The sequence below is a fragment of the Sturnus vulgaris genome, chromosome 1 (genome assembly GCF_052056855.1).
Source record: "Sturnus vulgaris isolate bStuVul1 chromosome 1, bStuVul1.hap1, whole genome shotgun sequence".
Lineage (NCBI taxonomy): Eukaryota > Metazoa > Chordata > Aves > Passeriformes > Sturnidae > Sturnus > Sturnus vulgaris.
This window is the reverse complement of record NC_142243.1, coordinates 7,131,699-7,150,959: the sequence shown is the minus strand read 5'-3', so window position 1 is coordinate 7,150,959 and position 19,261 is coordinate 7,131,699. Positions and strand designations below refer to the sequence as shown.

The window sequence follows — 19,261 nt, the reverse complement described above, 5'->3', positions numbered from 1 at the left end:
GCTTATTTCTAGGTTACTTTGGTTATATCATAGGCTGCAGAAGAACTACTCAGTATTTACAGAAAACATGGCAAGCTATAATTTCAATTTTTCTCCACATTTTAATGTCAGTCCCAAGTGATAAACAAATAAAAATGTTTCTTTTTCAGCATGTTTCCCAGTTTAACATCATCAGTGAAAACAAACATAAACAGAAGTGCAGGCACACAGCATGCTCAGGGGAAGAGCTGATGGAGGAGCTCATGGGGCTCTCCATGGGGGACAACTTATAAAATGAGAAGAAATAAAATATACAGAGTGCCTGTCTTAACCACCTCACTCTGCTTTTCTTCTGCTTGCTTTCTTACCATGCAGTTCACCTTTTTTAATTCTTTCTTGTCAACTGCAGTATATTTCACTGTTGTTACCTTTTAAAAATTACTGAAAATCCGTGGTGACACAGAACATGGTGGGGTTATGTGTTGAGACTCAGATCTGAAAGCACCTGAGCCTCAGACAAAAGTCTTACTCATTTCAGTAGGAGTAGTAAACCCATTAAGTTTGGCAAAAGTTTTGCTTGAGTAAGTGCTGAATAATGACTACAGAATGAGGCTACGCAGTATGTGACTGGAATTCATGCCAAGTCTGTCTACACATGCCTGAGTTGACAAAATCTCCTGGCCGGTATTCCCTGTGACTTGAGAGGGGTTTTCCACAGCATTGCCCAGTCTGTTTGCCATCCAGTGCTTGACCTGGGCATGCAGTGATCTTCCCCACTGCAGCTCATCCCACTGTCTTGAATTGTTTTCTCATACCTGCTTTCACTGCACATTTGTGTGCATCTCAGGATAACCCCTTAAATCATCATTCCCCAGTAATTAGGGATGAGATGGTGGGAATACTTCATAGAAACAGAGACACACTATGAAAAAGGCCTTCTCACAAACAAAATCCTGAACTAGTTGCTGGAGGTTCACAGAGTTTGCAATTCTTCTATCGTGTCTTGCAAGTGTGCAACTTGGGGGACCACCTATTTACAACTGAAGGTTAGACTCACATCCAGTTACAGACATAATAATTCTCCCCCTGATCAAGATATGACAGGCAATTCCACTGTCTCTGCTCCCACTCTTTACTTCCATAGCAATGAGAAAGATATGGCTGGGCATACAGAACCCACAGGGAAAATTCTGTGCTCAAAAACCGCCAGCAAGGCACACACTTCTTCCCAGAGCACAGCATAAACATTACAACATGAGTGCTCCAGAAATTCCCAAGACCTCACCAATATCTCCACAGACACACAAAGCCAGTTTTTGCAGAATTTGGACATAATCTTGATAATCCACTCCAAGGGCAACAAGACACTACTAAAGCAAACTTGGTTGCTACAATGCAAGCTCTGTTCATACAGTGTCCTTAAGAGGATAGAAAATCCATGGAATCTACAGGTGAATGTATGCTACAGCTGGGTCCCAGTTCTCTGTGTATTGTAAGAATTTAGGCTCTAATGGTTTAGATTTATTTTAAAAATTGCATTCTCAACTGCAGCCTTTTCACAAGGACTGAATACTATGGGAACTCGCTAAATGCAATGTTTCATTGGGAAGGAATGCCAAGCTTACTAAGTGACAGCATTATGCATTAGTGGATTACATGAGATTTAGAGTACATAAAACAATTTAATAAATGGGCTTTGCTTGTTAATCTCACGTGAGTCACTGTGTAGTACAATACTGTACAGACAGCACACATGCAAACATAGACCTAGAAGAATAAATCCTCGTATTGCACTTGTGATGACATTAAATCACTTGGATTAAATAATTTTAAAGCCGAGGGTGCATTATAATGTTCTAGGACAGCTCAGTTTATACAAACTACCACCCAAGAGATTTCTGCTACAGGATGGCATCTTGCTGAGATGGAGCCCCTCTCCTGCTACAGCTGGGCTGTGCTGCTGGGAGATTGGATCTGCTTCTGCACAAGCTTGCAGAGACCTGGAAAGAGCAAAGCTCCAAATGTGGAGCTCATCTATCTTCACATGCTATTGCAGATGTAGTTGACAAACCCTGGGCAGACATGCAGAGCAGTTTTTGTCTGATGTAACAAAGGAGGCTGGAAAGGTTTCTTAGTTTCATTTAAGATGCTCTGGAATATCTATGACTATGTTTAAGCAACAGACAGACTCATCACTTAGATATCTGCAGGGTAGATGTTTATGGTTCAGTTTGTACCCCATAATTCCTAGAGTCAATGGAGAGAAGCTGGCATTTAGGAGTGCAGGTACTCTGGTCCATTTTACACATCTACATGAAGATGGGATGAATCATGCCCCAGACTCCACTGACTAATTTGTAGACTGAGCCCAGCCTGACTAACTTAGATATAAATGTCTATACTGAAGAAGCCAGTGTTTAGTCAGAGGAATCCTATGCCCATCTTGTTCTAATGAAGAATTACCACACTCCCACAGAGACTGTTCCAGCAGTTCATCACCTTCACTGTAAAAACCGAGCACTTTATCTTCTAGTTTGGAATGCTCTAACTCCAACTTCCAGCTTTGAATCTTGTTTTGTCTTTGTCAGCTGTGTTAAAACCCTGTTGGTATAAATGGTTGTGTACAAACCAGAGGTGTTCCTGGGGCATGATTCTCTATTGCCTTCTCCTTTACATCATCAGTTAGGCCAATACTGAGAGAGTGCAAAGCTCTGCCAAGAAATGAGACCTCTGAGATATACGAGAGTGACACTTTAAACGTGCTGTGTAGTATCTGCTGGCAGTTGAAAGACTCATTCCACAGTGCAGACAGAGAAATTCTCCCCATCAAACAAAGCCTCAGGCCATCAACATCTACAAAACTTACATTTATCTTAACAAGCAAATCCAGACTTCATTAATGAATAAATGTAACCTCTCAAATACAAATGCTGTCTTCCCAGCTGCACAGACAGCTCTGTGGCTCTGTTGCTGCACAGGGCTCTACAGCCACCCACTCAGCTGTCATTCACTAAAATCATAACAGTCCCTTCAACTTGTCCTCTTCTACTATTTGGGAAAGCAGTGGAAAGATTCAGAAAGAGAGGGAGGCGATAGACTGTCCTGTGAAAAGTCAGACAACTCAGAGGAGCAAGGGAGAAATTAACACAAAGTGCACCTTTTTCCTTGCAAGTAAGAAGAACCAGAGAGGCTGCTGTGGAATATTGAAGAAAAAGATGCAGGTGTGAGGAGAACCATCAGATTCAAGATTCTGAACCATTCTGACAGTGAAAATTAAAGTTAGACCACATGCCCTCCTTCAATCTCACAGTGCTAAAGAGCAAGCTAGCAATGTGGAGTGCTTCCCACAGGTCCCAAAGTTATTCTGAGACAGCCTGGCACCGTGTATTTCTCACTTTCTGCAACTTTAGTGGATCCCTTATAATTCCAGGCTTTGAACTTCTCTATCCCCTAAGTAAGGATATATCTAAAAGGACACTACATCACATGGACAATATTAGGATCCAACAAACCTTGTGGAACTCTCTGCCATCCCACCTTAAATGTAAAAAAGACTCCTCATGTCCACCAACTAGCAACATAAAACAAGAACAGTCTCAACATATGTTACAGCTTTCCCCAATGCAGCAATTCCAGCACCTCCTATGGATTGCATGTCTGCTGCACATATTATCCTAACAAAGCAGAACCCTTGTCCCCCTTTATGCCTGACCCAGAAATGATAGGAGAAGGTTACAGTCCTCAAAACACAACTTGCCTTTCACCAAGCAGCCGCAGTCTCAAAGATTTTTTTGCTGCAATTCTTGCTGTTGTATCAGCAACTGGATTCCTGCCTGGCTTTAAACTTCAGCTGAACTCATGATAGCTCACCTGGGAACTGCTACCACAGTTCCCTTGCTTTCGGTTCTGGAGCTCCCTGTGTTTTAGCTCAGGTAGTAGAGAACTAAGGAATAGCACACAAAATCTGGATTGCATCTGGCTTCTAAGTCAAGCTGAATTTGAGACATAGGGAAGGCTAAAGTAGCAGAGAGCTGCACTGGATCACAAACTCCTCTACTTCAGTGTGGAGTTTAAAAAAAATTAATCTTTACACAGCTTCTTCAGCCCTTGTTAGGACAACTGTATTTTTGGCTGAGAAGAATTTCATCCTGTTTCAGTGCCACGTGATTGAACACTGAAAGAAACACAGCTGTAGGTAAATTATGGCAAATAAGGGAAATCGCAGTGAAACACCAAAGTCTTATTTATTTTAGTAAGAATTTATTGCTCCTGAGAGGCACCAGAGTTGTGTTTCTCAAGGAAGAGCAGGAGCACTCCTGGGATGACAGAGTAGCTTAGTCTTCATGTCAATTGTACCCTTGGGTCTCTGAGGCCTCAGAGGTGCTAGCAGATTTCTGAGGAGATAACAGTTGCCACTGGGATTATATAATTTAGGTTTTTATATGTACATTAAAACTGCAGCTATCAGAGTTGGAACTTAAATGGTCAAACTGAAAATCTAAATCTCCAGACTCTCCTTCAATTCCTCTCAATGAACCCAAACTATCTCTTTTGCCCTATTCATACATTTTTCATCAGAGTAAAGCAGAAACATGGCACATCCACCACAGTTTCTCTTGGCAGTTTCCAAACAATTGAGCATCTGCAGGTTAGACTGAAATTCAGAACACGAGTTTCACAGCAACATCCTTCCAGCACACAGATATAGCAGGGTGCTCACTGCTTCCACTGACCACTAAGTGTGCCAAAGAAACAGCCTGCTCACACACAACACATTAATTTCACTTCAAGACCCCTCTGTACTCCCCCAAGCCCAATGTTCCCAATCACCTGTCTACAACTCAATGCAGAGAATTGTACCTCTAACAAACTGGGATTTTCATGAGTGCTTCTAAGAGAATAATCTGGCACTACAGTAAAGGCCCTCTTCCAAACAGCTCTTTTGGAGACATTTTTTTTTCAAGTCCATCAAAAACAAACAAAAAGCCTATGTACATGACAGATCAGTCCCTGGGTAGACACAGGGAAGTGCAGAATAAAACATGCAGTTGTTTTATTCTCCCTTGACCTGACAAATGGATATGTAAGAAATGGTATATTTTAATGAAATAAATTATATAGCCATACCTAAAGTTAGGAAAAAATGCAAGTGCACTGAATCTACCTCCAAAAGTGATAAACATTTATCTCCATACTGTGTTGTTGCATATTAACGTCAAGTAACTGTGGAAAACTCAAGGGTACATCAGTTCTTACTAGGAGAAACCACTGTGTATTAATCACTCCCTACAGCTTTTATGTAGAATTAAGAGAAATCCCATTGTAAGAGCCTGAGCTATTTCTGTAAGTTGCATTCCCCTGACTCAAATGATGAATGGGAAATACAGCAGTAAAATAAAAATAGGCACCTTTCCAGGTAAATGCTGTTGTTTAAAAAAAACCAAACAAAGCCCTGATAAAATACTGCCACAGGGATAAAAACATTTATCTCAGTGTCACAAGAATGGCTTCGTTTTTTGCTGGTCTAATTAGGTAATAAAGAAATCACAGGTGTAGTGACTCCATGAGCTATTACCACACTTAAAAAGGGTCCACTGCATGGCCAGGGAGCAGTGTGTCAGTATTATCACTTGCTGTCACATCATTTTAGGAATGAAATAGCTCAATTTAACAAAGATTTTTAAAGAGAAGAAAAATCAATACATAGTTAGAAGCTTGTCAGGATTCTAAGCAACAGCAAAACTGCCAGAAAACAAATAAACAAAAAAAAAAGCATGGTGGACTTTGAATTTTCAATGACTTTTGAATTCTGCTGAGGCACTTAATGCAGGGTACACTGTAATGCACCCCCTGGGATTCCACACACCCTAACCCTGTATTCTCAATCACTGCAAGATATGTGAGGGAGGACATCCACAGCATAGGATTTGACATGAGTAGTTCAGGATTCTAATTTTAATTGTAGCAAAAAGTGATATAAAAGCAAAAGGCTTTTATATCAAAACAGCTTAAGGAAAAGGATAAAGTAGTAGGCTCAACTTGTTGGAACTTCCATCCAAAGTGTACCTCAGTTTTCAGGATTAGGTCAGCTAAATACTATCTTGAAGAAATACAAAATCTATTCAAGTATCTTAGAGCTCAAATATCCACCTAAACTTAATTCTTGCTTAAATAAACTACAGATCCAGCTGCAACCACTGACCAGTCTAACACAGAAACCAGGTGTGTGTGCTTTAGGTGACCCATAAAAGCAGACCTTATCTAAATAAACTACCTGTCCCCCCACCAAAATCAAATGTAACAGTTTGCCTATCTTTGATTCCCACCATCTCAAAAATGATATGTCCAAAGAAAAACCTTGCATTCAAGTCCAGGGAGACAGCCCCATGTGACAGAAGTAACTGTGACTTAGCAGCCTGAGGGGCCAGATCCAGCTCCTGTCTGAGTCAGAGGCACAAGCTCTTGTCTCTGGCTGCAGGTGGGAGCTGTGGGCAGTCCCTGGTGCCCAGCCCTGCGTGCAGATCCATCACCCAGCCCTTGCTCATCCCGCAGAGCTGAGGATATGTGGATCCATTTTACCACACTCAGAAGCACCAGCCAGAAATCCCAGCAGAAGCTCCAGCCCTGTGCTGAGTGGCAGTGGGGAATCCCTGTCTGCTCCTCATTCTCTGACTTCAGAGACCAGCAAGGAAAATATGCAAGAGGTTTTTTATTTATTCTGTAATTTTACACATTCTATGTGAATTAGGCTCACCCTGTACTTGAATCAAACAATGTCATCTCAGCTGGTTGATTATTTTTTCTTACTGATAGAGAACATCGTAACCAAAGGCTATAATGACCACAAGGATGAGTAGCTTAAGCAGATAATAGTCTAAATTTTCGTACATTAAAAAAGTTCCAGCACCAGATATTTCTCCAGCATTTAAAAAGCACAATAAAAGGAGCACACTGCAATCACACAGGCTGTGCAATTCTCCTGAAAAAAAAATGTTTGTAGAAGTTCCTGTTCAGTTCCCTTACTTGAATTCACAGGTCACATAGCATTGCACCTTCCTCTTAAACACTACTGCTGGAAAAAACAGTATTATTGGAGCTGGGAAAGGAGGCACTTCCTTAAAAAGCCAGCAAAGCATTTTGCTACAGAACTTGCTAAAAGGATAGCAAATACTTTGGCTGCTTCTTGAACACGTCAACAGAAGGCATGAGAGAAACAGATACTACCTTTGTATTAAATATTAGCATTTCCCTTCACAGGAGAGACAAAACACAGGAGAGCTCTGCCTCAGCAGAGAGGGGACAGGAGACCAACAGGTACCCTTTACGAGCCTGAGGTTATTTGAAACGAGTTGGTTTTTCGGCGAAGCGCTCTCCCGGGCTGCGGAGCATCCCCCGCCCCACCGCAGCGAGCTCCTCCCGGCTGCGGAGCCGCCGCATGCGGGGCCCCAGCACCCCCAGCCCCGCCGCCCCCAGCGGGTCAAGCCAGCAGGCAAAACACACCGATAAATTTCCATCAGCACAAAATGGCAACCAGCACTTCTTCCGGCAGAGCAGCTGGATGATTTTTATTTTTTTCCTTAAGAGGAGGGGGATTATTGAAAAGGCACCCCGAGTAGGTTTTTTCTTTCTTTCTTTCTTTCTTTTTTTTTTTTTTTTTTTTTTTTTTTTTAATGGCATGAAGACAAATGTCTCCAGTAGTAATGCCGGAGGAAAGGCGAGGCAGCCCGCACAGCCCCCAGCTCACGCACACACATCGTGGTCATCAACTTGGCGAAGTTGGCCGTGCCGGGGCGCGGTGCCCAGCCAGCCCCATTCCCCCGGCAAAGGGGGATGCCCCAGCTCCCCCAAATCCCCGCGGCCCCCTTCGGCGGGGAAACAGACACCAAAGCGGGGCAAGGACAGCAAGCAGAGCCCCTCTCCTGTGTCCCCGGCCAGCCAGCCCCGCAGCGGGGGCTCCGCACCGAGGGCGGCGAGCGGGGTCTGGCAGCGCCGAGCCGAGTAGGGAGCCCCGACACTTACTTACAGTCACTGGAGGCGCCAGCAGCAGCCACTTACCAGCATGTTTCCTTGCATTTTAGCCGTTTGAAACATTGCCTTTTCCTTCATTTTTGCCGTGTGTGTGCGTGCGTGTGCTGTTCCCCGAGAGTTACTTAATCCAGCGGCTGGATCACTTTAGTGAAGAGCTGGCGTGCACTTGCGATGGCTCTTTTTGGTGTGGAGTGGAGGGGACTACGAGCAGCAGAGGGGGTGGGTGCCTGCTTTCTATCTTTTCCTTCCCCACCCTTTTCAATATATATTTTTCCTTTTGACCGAAAAGGGCGGGGGGGGGGGGGGGGGGGAAGGCAATAAAAATAAAGCAGCCCCTGTCAGAGGGCGAGGCGAGGCAGCAGCAGCGGGGGCACCCAGCCCTGTCACCACCCGGCTCCAGGTTTTGCCCTGCGGGAGCCGGCGGGGCGGGGTGGGCAGCAGGGAGCCGCACACACGCCCCCCGCCCCGGCCATGCCCGGCCGCCGCCCCGGGCCCGGGCGGTCCCGCCGAGCCGAACCCACCCCGCAGTCCAGTTACAGAAAAAGGGAGGGTCGGCGGGGGCAATAAATAAAAAAGAGGGGAGCTGGTGTAGGCGGAGGGGCGGTCGCCCCCTCCGCTAGCCGTGCCAGGCTCGCCGCTCTCCCGGGGGGGGTTACACACGCTTTTTACAACAGGAGCCAGGGAGGGTGTGGGGAGAGGAGCCGCCTCTCCGGTGTTAACTGTTCACCGGCTGAGCCGAGGCGGCCCCGGCCAGGCCACGGCTGGTGCAGGCAGGGTGGGGAATAGCAGGCGCTGCCGCGGGGAGCGGGGGATGCTCGGCGCGTTTCCATGGCTGCGCCCCGGCCCGCAGGACCCGCAGCCCCCCGGACCCTCCCGCTCCCGGCCCGCAGGACGCTGTCGGGCCATGGGGCTCTTCCAGGCGCTTGTCCCAACGCCGGGGTTTGGGATCTGAGCGAGCCCCTCCGCACGCCGCAAGAACGGGATTTTCCGCACACGGGAAAATGCGAAGCCAAGGGCATTGCCCGCACCGGGGGCGGCTGAGCCCGGCCGCGGCTTCTGTGCCCTCCCAGCGGTGCCCACACTTGTGAGAGGTTTCCCAAGCTGTCCCACAGGTGGCCGGAGCAGCCGCTGGAACACGGTGCTATCCTGCAGCCCTTGGGAGAACGCGGTCCCTCCTCGCCTTGGTGCAGCTTTCCAGGGACAGAGCTATACATCCCAGAGGTTTACACCTCAGTTTACACACAGAAAAAAAAAATCCTTGTGGAGTGTGGTGTCTTTTGTCTCTCCCTGATGCACCAGAAGTAATTACATTTCAAGAGAATCAGGTGTCCATCGATTTCACAGGAACAGGGCTGCTTTGCGTGTTGCTCACTCAAAAGGAGAGAGGAAACTGAGAAGTGATTTGCTTAATATCTGAGAGGGGAAACCAAGAAGAAAAAGCAGGAACTCTTCATATCATCCAAGGTTTAACCAAGCCAATGGCTAAACCAAAAGCTCTCTTTCTTTCTTTTCTTTTTCCGGCAAGGGAACTGCAGATATATCCATGCGTCCTTATTTTATGCCAATCTGTAGCACTTTGAACTCTGCTCCTTCACAGTTTGCAGCATCTTCACTTCATAGGCAATGGGTGTCTACTAGAAATAGGACACAACTTGTGCAATCTCATAGTGTTGTTCACACTCTAGTTTTCTTTAAGTCACCCAGCTGTTGAAAGAGATTTACATACAAAATCTCACCTAAGACATTAAGCAGGTATCCCAGAAATGGTGGCAATAGGAGAAGTGAGACTCCAAGACACTTGTGGGAAGTGCCAATGCCACTTAATGCTGGTACCTTTGAGGATTACCTGTGGGAGCTTTTGTTTTACAAAAATGCCACCCCTCACTTGAAGATCTCGTCTACTTTCTCCCTTGTTTTATTTGGGAATAGCTTGCACCTCATACAAGGTGCATTTTGGGCAGGAAGTTCTTCATTATGTTCCTCAAACTCTGGTCTCGATTTCTTTACTTTGATTTTAGTGTTTTATCATGTAGTTCCCATTCCATCTCAGTTTTTATCCTTAGGTGTTTTAATTATGTACAAATGCAAAATATACCTGTATTTCACTGTTAGTAGCTCCATTTGCCTCCTGCATTACTTCAAACACCAATAGAAATACCTACCATACATTGAACTCTGGCAGTAGTGGGGTTTTGGATATTTTTACCTCAGCTTTGTCATAATGCAGTTGCAGTGTTTATCTCTTATTTTCATTTCATATTTAATTTATGCACTATTGGCATAAAAGTAGCAATTATCTTGATTAAAACAGCTTTGTTTAAAGTTGAGATTACTGGCAAAGTTCTTAGTTTACCACTGACAAAATCCAGGGCTTTTTCTTTTATTAAACACCAACCAGGGTCCATTTGGCTGGAATTTATACATTAATGTGTTTCCACTTCTGCAATTGAACGCTGACCCTATAATCCAGAGACTTCCAGAAACGGGAAAAAAAGTGTTTTGAAGTGTTGTGTAAAATGACACCGATGATGTTGTGGCAAAAATGCCAAACACATTACGAGAGATAATTCTTGTTTACAGCTTTTAATTCTTATTTTCTGACTCATTTGACACTTTGAGAAAAGATGTCGTGAAAACTCTACTAAGTTTTATGACCAGAGTCCGCCCTTGGAAGTTTCCAAAGCTGAGTGGATAAAGCCCTGGTAATCCTGTTCTGATGGGAGAGGTCACCATGATCTGAGCAGGAGTTTGGGCCAGAGACTCCTGAGGCCTCTTCCAGCCCGAAGGGTCGTGGCACCCCAGACAGAGTGACCCTTTTAGTTACACAGCAAAACGTCTCTTTAACAAATGACTTGTCAGTTGCTTTCTAAGATGATTCCAAAACTGCATCTCTCATGTTCCCAGAGACTTCAGGTGATGCTTGGTGACCTTGGCTGGTAATTTTCACTCCTGAGCCGCTTTTGCTTGGCTGATGGAACAGCTAAGACTTGGTCTCAGATCCATAAGCATGAGACTAAGCCGTGCTGCAGATTTGTACCTCAGGCTGTGGCCAGGTGATTCCGTTGCAAACAGTCAATGACACTGTCCTTCAGATTTGGGACTTTTGGCACAGCTTCAAGTGATACCACCCTCAAGTGCATTAATCTGACTGGACTCCCTGTCATCCACCATTCAGACACCTTTTGAGCTTTTCTTCTTGATGGATATTCTCCATGTCATTTTAATGGAAATTCACTGGAGCTGCAACAAATACTCTCACTGAACAAGGAATCAAGGTTTTTATGATTTGGAAGTGACATGGTGAATGCAGAGAGATGATCTGATCTTTCTTCCACATTTTTGCAGGGAACATATTTTTTTTGCTTCCTTTGAATGATGTGGAAGGACGAGACAATCACCCTGAGACCCAAAGTAGTAGTACGATTTAAGTAGCTAAAAAGCCTCTGTATTTAAGACCAGAGATCTAGCCCATTAAACCTCAATAAAACATGAAAATATTCCTTCATCATATCAGGGTTTTCCTCAGAGGGAAAATGTGAAAATTCATTTCTTTTGCATTCCTTGATTTAGTCTCAGTGCACCTCCTTTGCCAGTAGGTTTACTTTTGATATGAATGTGGGAAGGTTTGGCCCAGACTCAGCTGCATCTTAACAGAAAGTCTGAAGTAAAACCCCTGTATAAGAAGGGGTTTTATTGCATTTATCTGTCCATTTGTATCTAAGGTGCATAACAGGAGGAAAACCCTGGGAAATCAGAAAGTTTTCATTTTAAATCTGATCTAGAGATCGCCTCTGTACCTCAGGTACTATGACAAAACCAACATGGCATCTTCATCTACCAATACTTTTATAGGCCATTTCGAGAAAATGTGCTTTTCTTACATTTCTCACAGAATGAGACCTAGGAAAAAAAATAAAGCCTCATAGATATTCTATTCTTTGTGGATTTCAGTACTCTGAGGCTGACTTTCTTTATCTGAGAAGGAACACAGGCTACAATACTTACATCCTATTCACAATACTTTATTTAAAGCCATGTTGATAAGAGACTAGGAGAATTTATTCTATCAAATAAAACCCATTCAATGCATTTGATGCTGGCTCTCCTCACTCTCCAAACAAGCCTAGGAACAGTCCTTCTGAATAGAAGGAAAGAATTAATTTCACAAAGTATTAGCTGGCTGCAGAGCACAGACATTCATTTTTTCAATATTTTGAAAGAAAAATCTTTTAAGGATGTAAGACCACAGACAAATACAGCAGCTGTTGTTCTAAGAGTCGGTTCTAAGAGCATCAGGATTCCACTTCCTCTCCTTAATTTAAGGTTACCTTTTACTGTCTCCAATAAAAGTATTTGGGTTTTCAAAATACAACAAATGGCTTTTTCTTCTCAGTCAGACCCTTTTGTGAGGATCCTGTCTTCTACCTGTCAGCTTGATGCCACCAGCCTATGCCCAGGCTTCTGTCCAACCTGATTTCAAGACTGTGTTCTCTAAGATTGGGCTAAGCCATAATACTCTTTTGCTCTGAGTTTTCCCCATCCTCTGCATCCCACCAGACCAGGCCCCCAGCACATTTTGCTGTTTTTCCATGTAATTCACATCTTCTTCCCTTCACTGAGGCTGCAGTCTGAGCTGAGCAGGGGGAGAGGCTGATTTGCACTTTCTGTCAAGCATCCATGAAAGCTGGTGACTTTCAGGAAAAATGCTGAGGGGAGCCCGTCCCAAATGCTTGAGACCAGACAATCACTCAGAATGGAAAGACCTCAGGAAGTCTTCACTCCAACCTCCTACTGAAGCTCTGAGGTCACACCAGGTCGCTCTCAGCTTTGCCATGTCTTGAAACCGTGCAGGAATTGGGATTGCACAGCCTCACTAGACATCCTGTTCTAGTGGCTGACTGTTCTCACAGGGATAAAGGTTTTCCCTACACTCAGTCTGAACTTTTCTTGTTTCAACTTGTGCCTGTTGCTTCTCATCCTTCTGACACAACTCACTGTGAAGAGCTTGGTTCCATCTTCTCAAAAACCTCCCCAAAAACTTGGAAAGCTGCTGTGCCCCAAACCCATCTCTTCTCCAGGCTGAACCAGTCCACCTCCCTCAGCCTCTCTGCAAGGGTTAAGTGTTCCAGTCCCTGACCATCCTGGGGGCTTTCTGCTGAACTTGCTCCAGTCTATATCAGTCATGTAGTGAGGCCCCAAAACTGAACCACAGATGTGGTCTGATGAGTGCCAAGAAAAGGAGACAACAGCTGAGGCAAAGATCATCTCTAGTACTTGCTTTGTTATTAAATTATAATATTCAAGAGGAACAGGATTGGTGGGATCCCAAATGAAATTGTTGTGTTACACTGTGCAATCCTAAATAAACCAGAAACAGCTTAAGTAATAGTAAATATATTCCATAAGAGTAATGCAACACTGAAAAAATGCCTCAGAGAATTACAGCAAGGAACAATTTTTTTCTTCCTAAGTGGATCAATTTTGAGAATCTCACTGCTCAAGCCAAGATACATGTCTCTTCTGAAAAATCTTCACTCCTGATATCCTAAAACTTTGCCCAAGTATTTACAGCTTCTAGTCTTGTCTTCTAAGGAAGTCTTGGTTTGTCTTCCAGAGAAGAAATTGGAGAGAAAGATAAAGTAAATACACTGTTAAATAAATTTAAAATTTACTTCTGACTATCACTAATTCTTCAAGAGATTAGAATAATCACGGAGCAGCTGCTGTTAAAAAGTTAATATTTGCTAGCTCTTACTGCAAGAGGGTGCTTAAGCCATCTTTGTTAACATAAATGGGAGAGTCTGAAAAAAAAGAGATTATATTATCTCAGAGAGCATCCTCTGTTTCCTGAGAAAAAGTGAATATGATAGAAACCTCTGAATTTTAGAGTTATATATATATATATTGATTTTTTCCTTAATTCTTAAATTTTTGTCGGCTTACTACCAACCTGTTCTCCACCTTATTTTTTTTTTTTTGACAGCATGTTCATTTACTTCTCATCCCTTTCAGTTTAATGTTGGACTTTAAAACTTCACATGTTCAGGGAATTTGCAGTGGAACCAGTGGAACAGCTGAGCACTGTTGTCTTTGAGAAAAGACTAATATGTTCTTGTTACACCAACAGAAAAGTATTCTCCCAAGGGTATAATTGGACAGTTTATTCCTTGTGTACCAGTTTCCCAGGGGAAACACCAGTCCATACTGAGCACAAGGTTTCCTCCTAAGACAAGCAGCAGATCAACTCTACTGCAGCACAAGCAGGAAGTGATGTTGACAGCTGTAGGAGGGCAAAATCTAGAGGATTTATACTAGAAGTATAGATTCTCCCTTAAGGCTTCTCGTTTTTTTCACATTTTCAGCTTCTAAACTTCATTAATAAAAGCTAAAAGTACACAGAGTTCAAATAATTTTCCATGAATGAAATTGAAGTTGCTAAGGGATTCAGAGTAGGAGGAAAAGCATTCAGAATATGATTTCTGCATCATGTCTGGGAGTATGAAATTTAAATGCATGGGGATGCTAGGAAAATAGGGGCAGCATCATTAGAATCATGAGTAGTAACAGGAAAATGCTAATAAGAAGCATTATGGAACTTTGTTTTTCAGGCAAGTACCACTTCTGGTTAATCAGAGCTAAAGTTTTCTTATACTTCAAAAACCAAAAGTTCTGCTGTAGAATTATATACTCCTCATTAATCTCTTCTAGCAAGCGTCCTCATCCTTAAATGTACTTTGGATTTCCATCTGGACTTCAATTCCAGTGCCTAGCAAATGGATCCCATTGTGTTTGCTAAATTAAGAGTATCCTGTGCCACCAAGCTTCTCCCAGTACAAGTGGAGACTGCAGAGCTTTAAAAACAAATGCATAAATCCACACAAAAGCCAAGCTAGAATATAATATGCTGAAAACAACATATGTGCTAAGGTTTTCTCATTACCACTGAAATGAAAATATAGACAGACTTGTGGTAAACATTTGAAAGTTTGTTATGCAACAGATTTTATCCTCTGAAACAAGTTTCATTTTATTTCAATACCATTCTGACAGTCTACATTTTTTAATCACAATTATGTTGAGAATGCAAAAAGCATCAAAATCTCCTTCACTCAAGTGTTCACTCCTGACAGTGATTCCAGCCAAGTTGGAAAGATACCAAAACCACAAATCCCAGAACCAAGAAGGATCTCACACTTTGCCAAGAAAATGCCAAGCACTAAGAGCCAAGGAGGCTCATCCCATTGAAATCAACTCAAGTCCTGCCACTGAAGCCACAGCTGCAGCCAGGGTCTAGCCATAGCTTTTCCTTCTACACCACCATGAGTCAGGCTCTACTGGTATAAAAGAGCACAGTTCCCACTCAAGCCAAGCAGAAAACCTGGACCCACAGATGAACCTTGTGTTTAGCACAAGTTCTAGTGATGGCACGTTGCTCAGAAGACATTCTGCCTTTGGTATATGTAATTTCAGTATTCCAATGCATTAATCCTGCAGATAACTTATTTTGTGAATATCAATGGATATCTATTTAATTTTTGAAGCTGTATAGGATCTTTTAGGTAGATAATTTAATGCTTGCCAACTTCCATTAATTTTTAACTAGGCTTCTTAGCCTGGAAGACATACTGAAACATTCTAATTTCAGATCAGGTGGGTCTATCTTTTGATTAAAGAGCCCGGTTTTTTTTCTTTCATTGTCATATGGATGATTAAATTTCTCTGCTAATTATCTGCATCACCTCAGAACACCCTGTGCCTGACATAAAATATTTCAGCAAAATAAGACTGCATTTAATTGCAATACTCCTGTTCTTAATGATGAGAGGTTGATATAAGCCTGTCAATTCACTTTGAGCTCTTCTCCACCTTGAGGGCAAAGATAATGTTTTTTTGCTGTTGGATGATGTTCCTACAATACCAGCAGATTCTTTTTTCTCTACTTTGTAGTGGAATTTCAGTGGAATTTTATTACATTAGGTGACCAAATATTGCTGTACAGGCATTTTAATACGAAGTTTATTCTTCTTAAGTGTACTTTGTAAGCTAATTTCTTAATTTTTTGAGGCCAGGTATCTAAGTTTCCTTCCTTTTGAAGAAACTGATATCGTGCCTACAAGTAATCTTCTTGTTTATTGGTGTGAAACAATTGCTAGAACGGTGTTTTGGAGTTCTCCAAAGTAGAGGATTTAGTTAATCTGTTGTGACAATCATTCAATTTTAATTATTTGAGTTTATGAAAATGCAAAGTCTCTAGATTAGGGCCTTCGCTTTATCACATTTATAAAATATTGGAGCAAACAGGGCCCTGACATCTATCCAATAATATAAAATATTACCATAGAATTGTTGTTTTTCCAGTGTTAGTAAGATGGGTAGAATCCAAGAGTTATCTCTGAATGTTTAAAATATTTAGGAAGAATAGTCAAGTATCTTATTACTTTTCTCCATTTTCAGCTCCAAATCAAGGTATATAGAATGCAAATGATAATTTACATCATCATTTCACCTTCAGTTAAAGAAAGTGCTGCCTAATATGGAGGTAGAACTTTGCTTAATGGAATCAGAAGGAACTTTGGAAAAGTTGTTATTATTTTTCTAGGTATTAGTTCAGGTTGCCAGCCTTGAGGTAGAAGAACAAGAGCTAAGTAAGGAAAATGGTGTTCATTGCAACAAATGCATGGAAAGCAACAAACAAAAAGCTCTAGAAGTCCTATAAAAAAATAAGGATTATGCCATCCTTTACTTATGAAAACACATAAATGGTTTTTCAGGAAATTCAGCTCTTGATGGTCATTATGGGGAGGGGAGAGGAACCTCTGGAGACTCTCAATAAACTTAGACAGGCCCTTAGTGTGTCCAAGGAGATGAACAAAAACATTGTTTTGGTTCAATACAGGGATGCAGAGAGCAGGTTATTTGGATACTCTACAGAAAGGTGTGAGAAAAAAAAACCCTGGCTCAAAACTTTGGGATCTCTCTCTCCATGGAGTGACTGTCCAGGCAGCTCACCTGGCTCCTGAGTGACCACCCTGCATGAAAGGGGAACCAAACTTGAGCCATCTCTTTGAAGAAAAACACTTTTTGCCTGGAGTCTGGGGGAAAAATGCCATTTTCTGTGTGCTGATCACTGGGTTGCCATTACAGCTCCTTCGATGGGAGCCACGTTTACAGGGGAGAATAATTTCAGTCTTTTGGGTGCCACCACCTCCAGCAAGCACATTCCCCAGCTGATCCCCAAACCAAGGGGTTTCACAGATGTGTTTCCAGAGGAGCACTGAGCAGGGGATGCTGGCCAAGGCTGCTGGCAGGAGGAGACTTTGAGCTGCAGCCTTGGCCATGATGAAATGCAGGATGCTTGTCTGGAACTCAGTGTGGAGCCTCTCCGTGATTTCAGTGGGCTTTCATTATCTATTTTGTTTTCTATTTCAGTCTCAGTTGTTCACTTTCTTTTTTTTTTTTTTTTTTCCTGAGAGAGAATTAGAGTTCAGTGGTTGGTTTGGCAAGAGGTTACGTACATATAATCTTTTGCATAACAGAATATAATTAGAAAATGTAAATATAACTTAACTCTATTACTGCACTGAACAATAAAATGACCACAACACAGGCTACTCTGGTGCTCTGATAATTCATCATTCAAATTACACACCACATCTCCATTAGATTGCCCTTTTCCATAAAATTCATCTTGCCTTGTTGCAGCTGAAAAACAAAACCAATTTATTAAACACCAATACAAACGAAGAGATGAAGTTCAGTGTTTGGAATACAACAAGAGGAAACATTTTGAGGATTACAATCTTCTCTTACAGACAAGAATACATTTTTATGCTAAAATTTTTTAAGGAAAAGCTATTCTTCGTGATTTTGTTTTGAAACGCAGCTGTTTTACATCATGGGAGTTCATAAGACATTAACCCTGTCTGTAGGATACATCCTTGGTTAACTGATCTTGGCTTTCAACTACTGGATTTTTTTCCCAGGTGTCTTATGCACATCATGGATATGGACAACCAGCCTTGCACAAGGAATGTTAACCAGAAACAACAAGGGCATGAAAAGGCAAAGCCTGGTTACAAAACAGCAAAACCTTCTGCCTACACAAGCAAGGAGAAAATGTGGAAGTTTCTGTGGGAATTCTCAACATGAAAATTTTATCTATCAAAATATGAAAATTGTGTCTAAAAACTGTTTAGGTTTAAAATAGATGATTAAGAATTTACTAAGTCACTCATATCAATTGAAGCCGAGTCCTGTAAGCCCCCAACAACTGGTGCATCAAATGAAGTTTTACAGACTGCTGGAAAAAAATCAGGCTACCATTTCTCACAAAGTAGTCTAAAATATGCTTTTTAAAAATACTTTTTGTAACCAAAACTTGAATATTTATAAGTTATTGACTTCTGTAATACCTATCTGCAGGGTGTTTTACCAACTGAACCCATCTCAATTGTCATTTATAAAGTTAAAAAAAAAAAAAAGCAAGTGGAATCACTGATTTCAAGGATGAATTAGTTGCAAATGCAAAATGTAAATAACATGTTTTGATCAATCCATGTTGTAAAAGGACACAGAGATCAAGCACAGAGCAAAATGGGAAAAGTCAGAATAACATTACCACAGTGGCTCTGAAATGGAAATATGTGGAACAAAAGGAATTAAGGCCAGTGGAAGACTTGGAGCACTAAAGCAAGATGTGGGTGGAATTCAGACATTTGGATCTACAGATGAAATCATAAGAATTTCAGCTGAGCCCACACCTCGCTCTGGTACCTTTTCAGCTCCCTTGGCATTGGGGTTTGTGACCTGCACAGTTGTCCTGGGTTCACACAGACCTGGGCTACCCCAAGCAAGTTCCTGAGTCTGAGAAGCCACAATGCTCCTCAGCTCATCTGTGTGCCTGGGCTGCCTGCAAACCAACACCAGCACCCACTCCACTGCTTTGGGGAAGGGTGTCCTCTCCTCAGCCCCTTCCATGAGCAAAGAGGTGGATCCCCAACACCTCTAGGGCCAAGAGCTATAACACACATGCAGTTACCCTTAAAAGTTGAGGAGAAGAGCTTGGGAGCAGTTTTTATGGAAAAAAAAAGACATTATTTTCTCAAAATTTTACTAAGAGACAAAATTTATATTCCTGTGTCTGCTGATGTAGTTAGAAGTGGATTGAGATCCTAACCCCAGATAGCCACTCACTCTCTTTTGTCTCCCATTCAGTTCCACACAAATCCTTGCTACCTCCTTGAAATTCAAGTGT

The 19,261-nt window shown here is 42.4% G+C and overlaps 1 protein-coding gene across 2 annotated transcripts in view; it reads right to left on the bottom strand.

The window, feature by feature from the left end:
* Positions 1-19,261, bottom strand: part of DPP6 (dipeptidyl peptidase like 6) — a 530,216-nt gene that overhangs the window by 463,879 nt on the left and 47,076 nt on the right. The window contains exon 1 of one of the 2 annotated variants that reach the window (XM_088158879.1): positions 8,035-8,217. The exons of the other annotated variant lie outside the window; for it this stretch is intronic. Within the exon in view, the coding sequence (XP_088015005.1) occupies positions 8,035-8,085 (51 nt within the window). The 5' untranslated portion in view covers positions 8,086-8,217. Of the gene's footprint in view, positions 1-8,034; positions 8,218-19,261 lie in introns of those variants that run through there. 2 annotated transcript variants of the gene reach the window in all.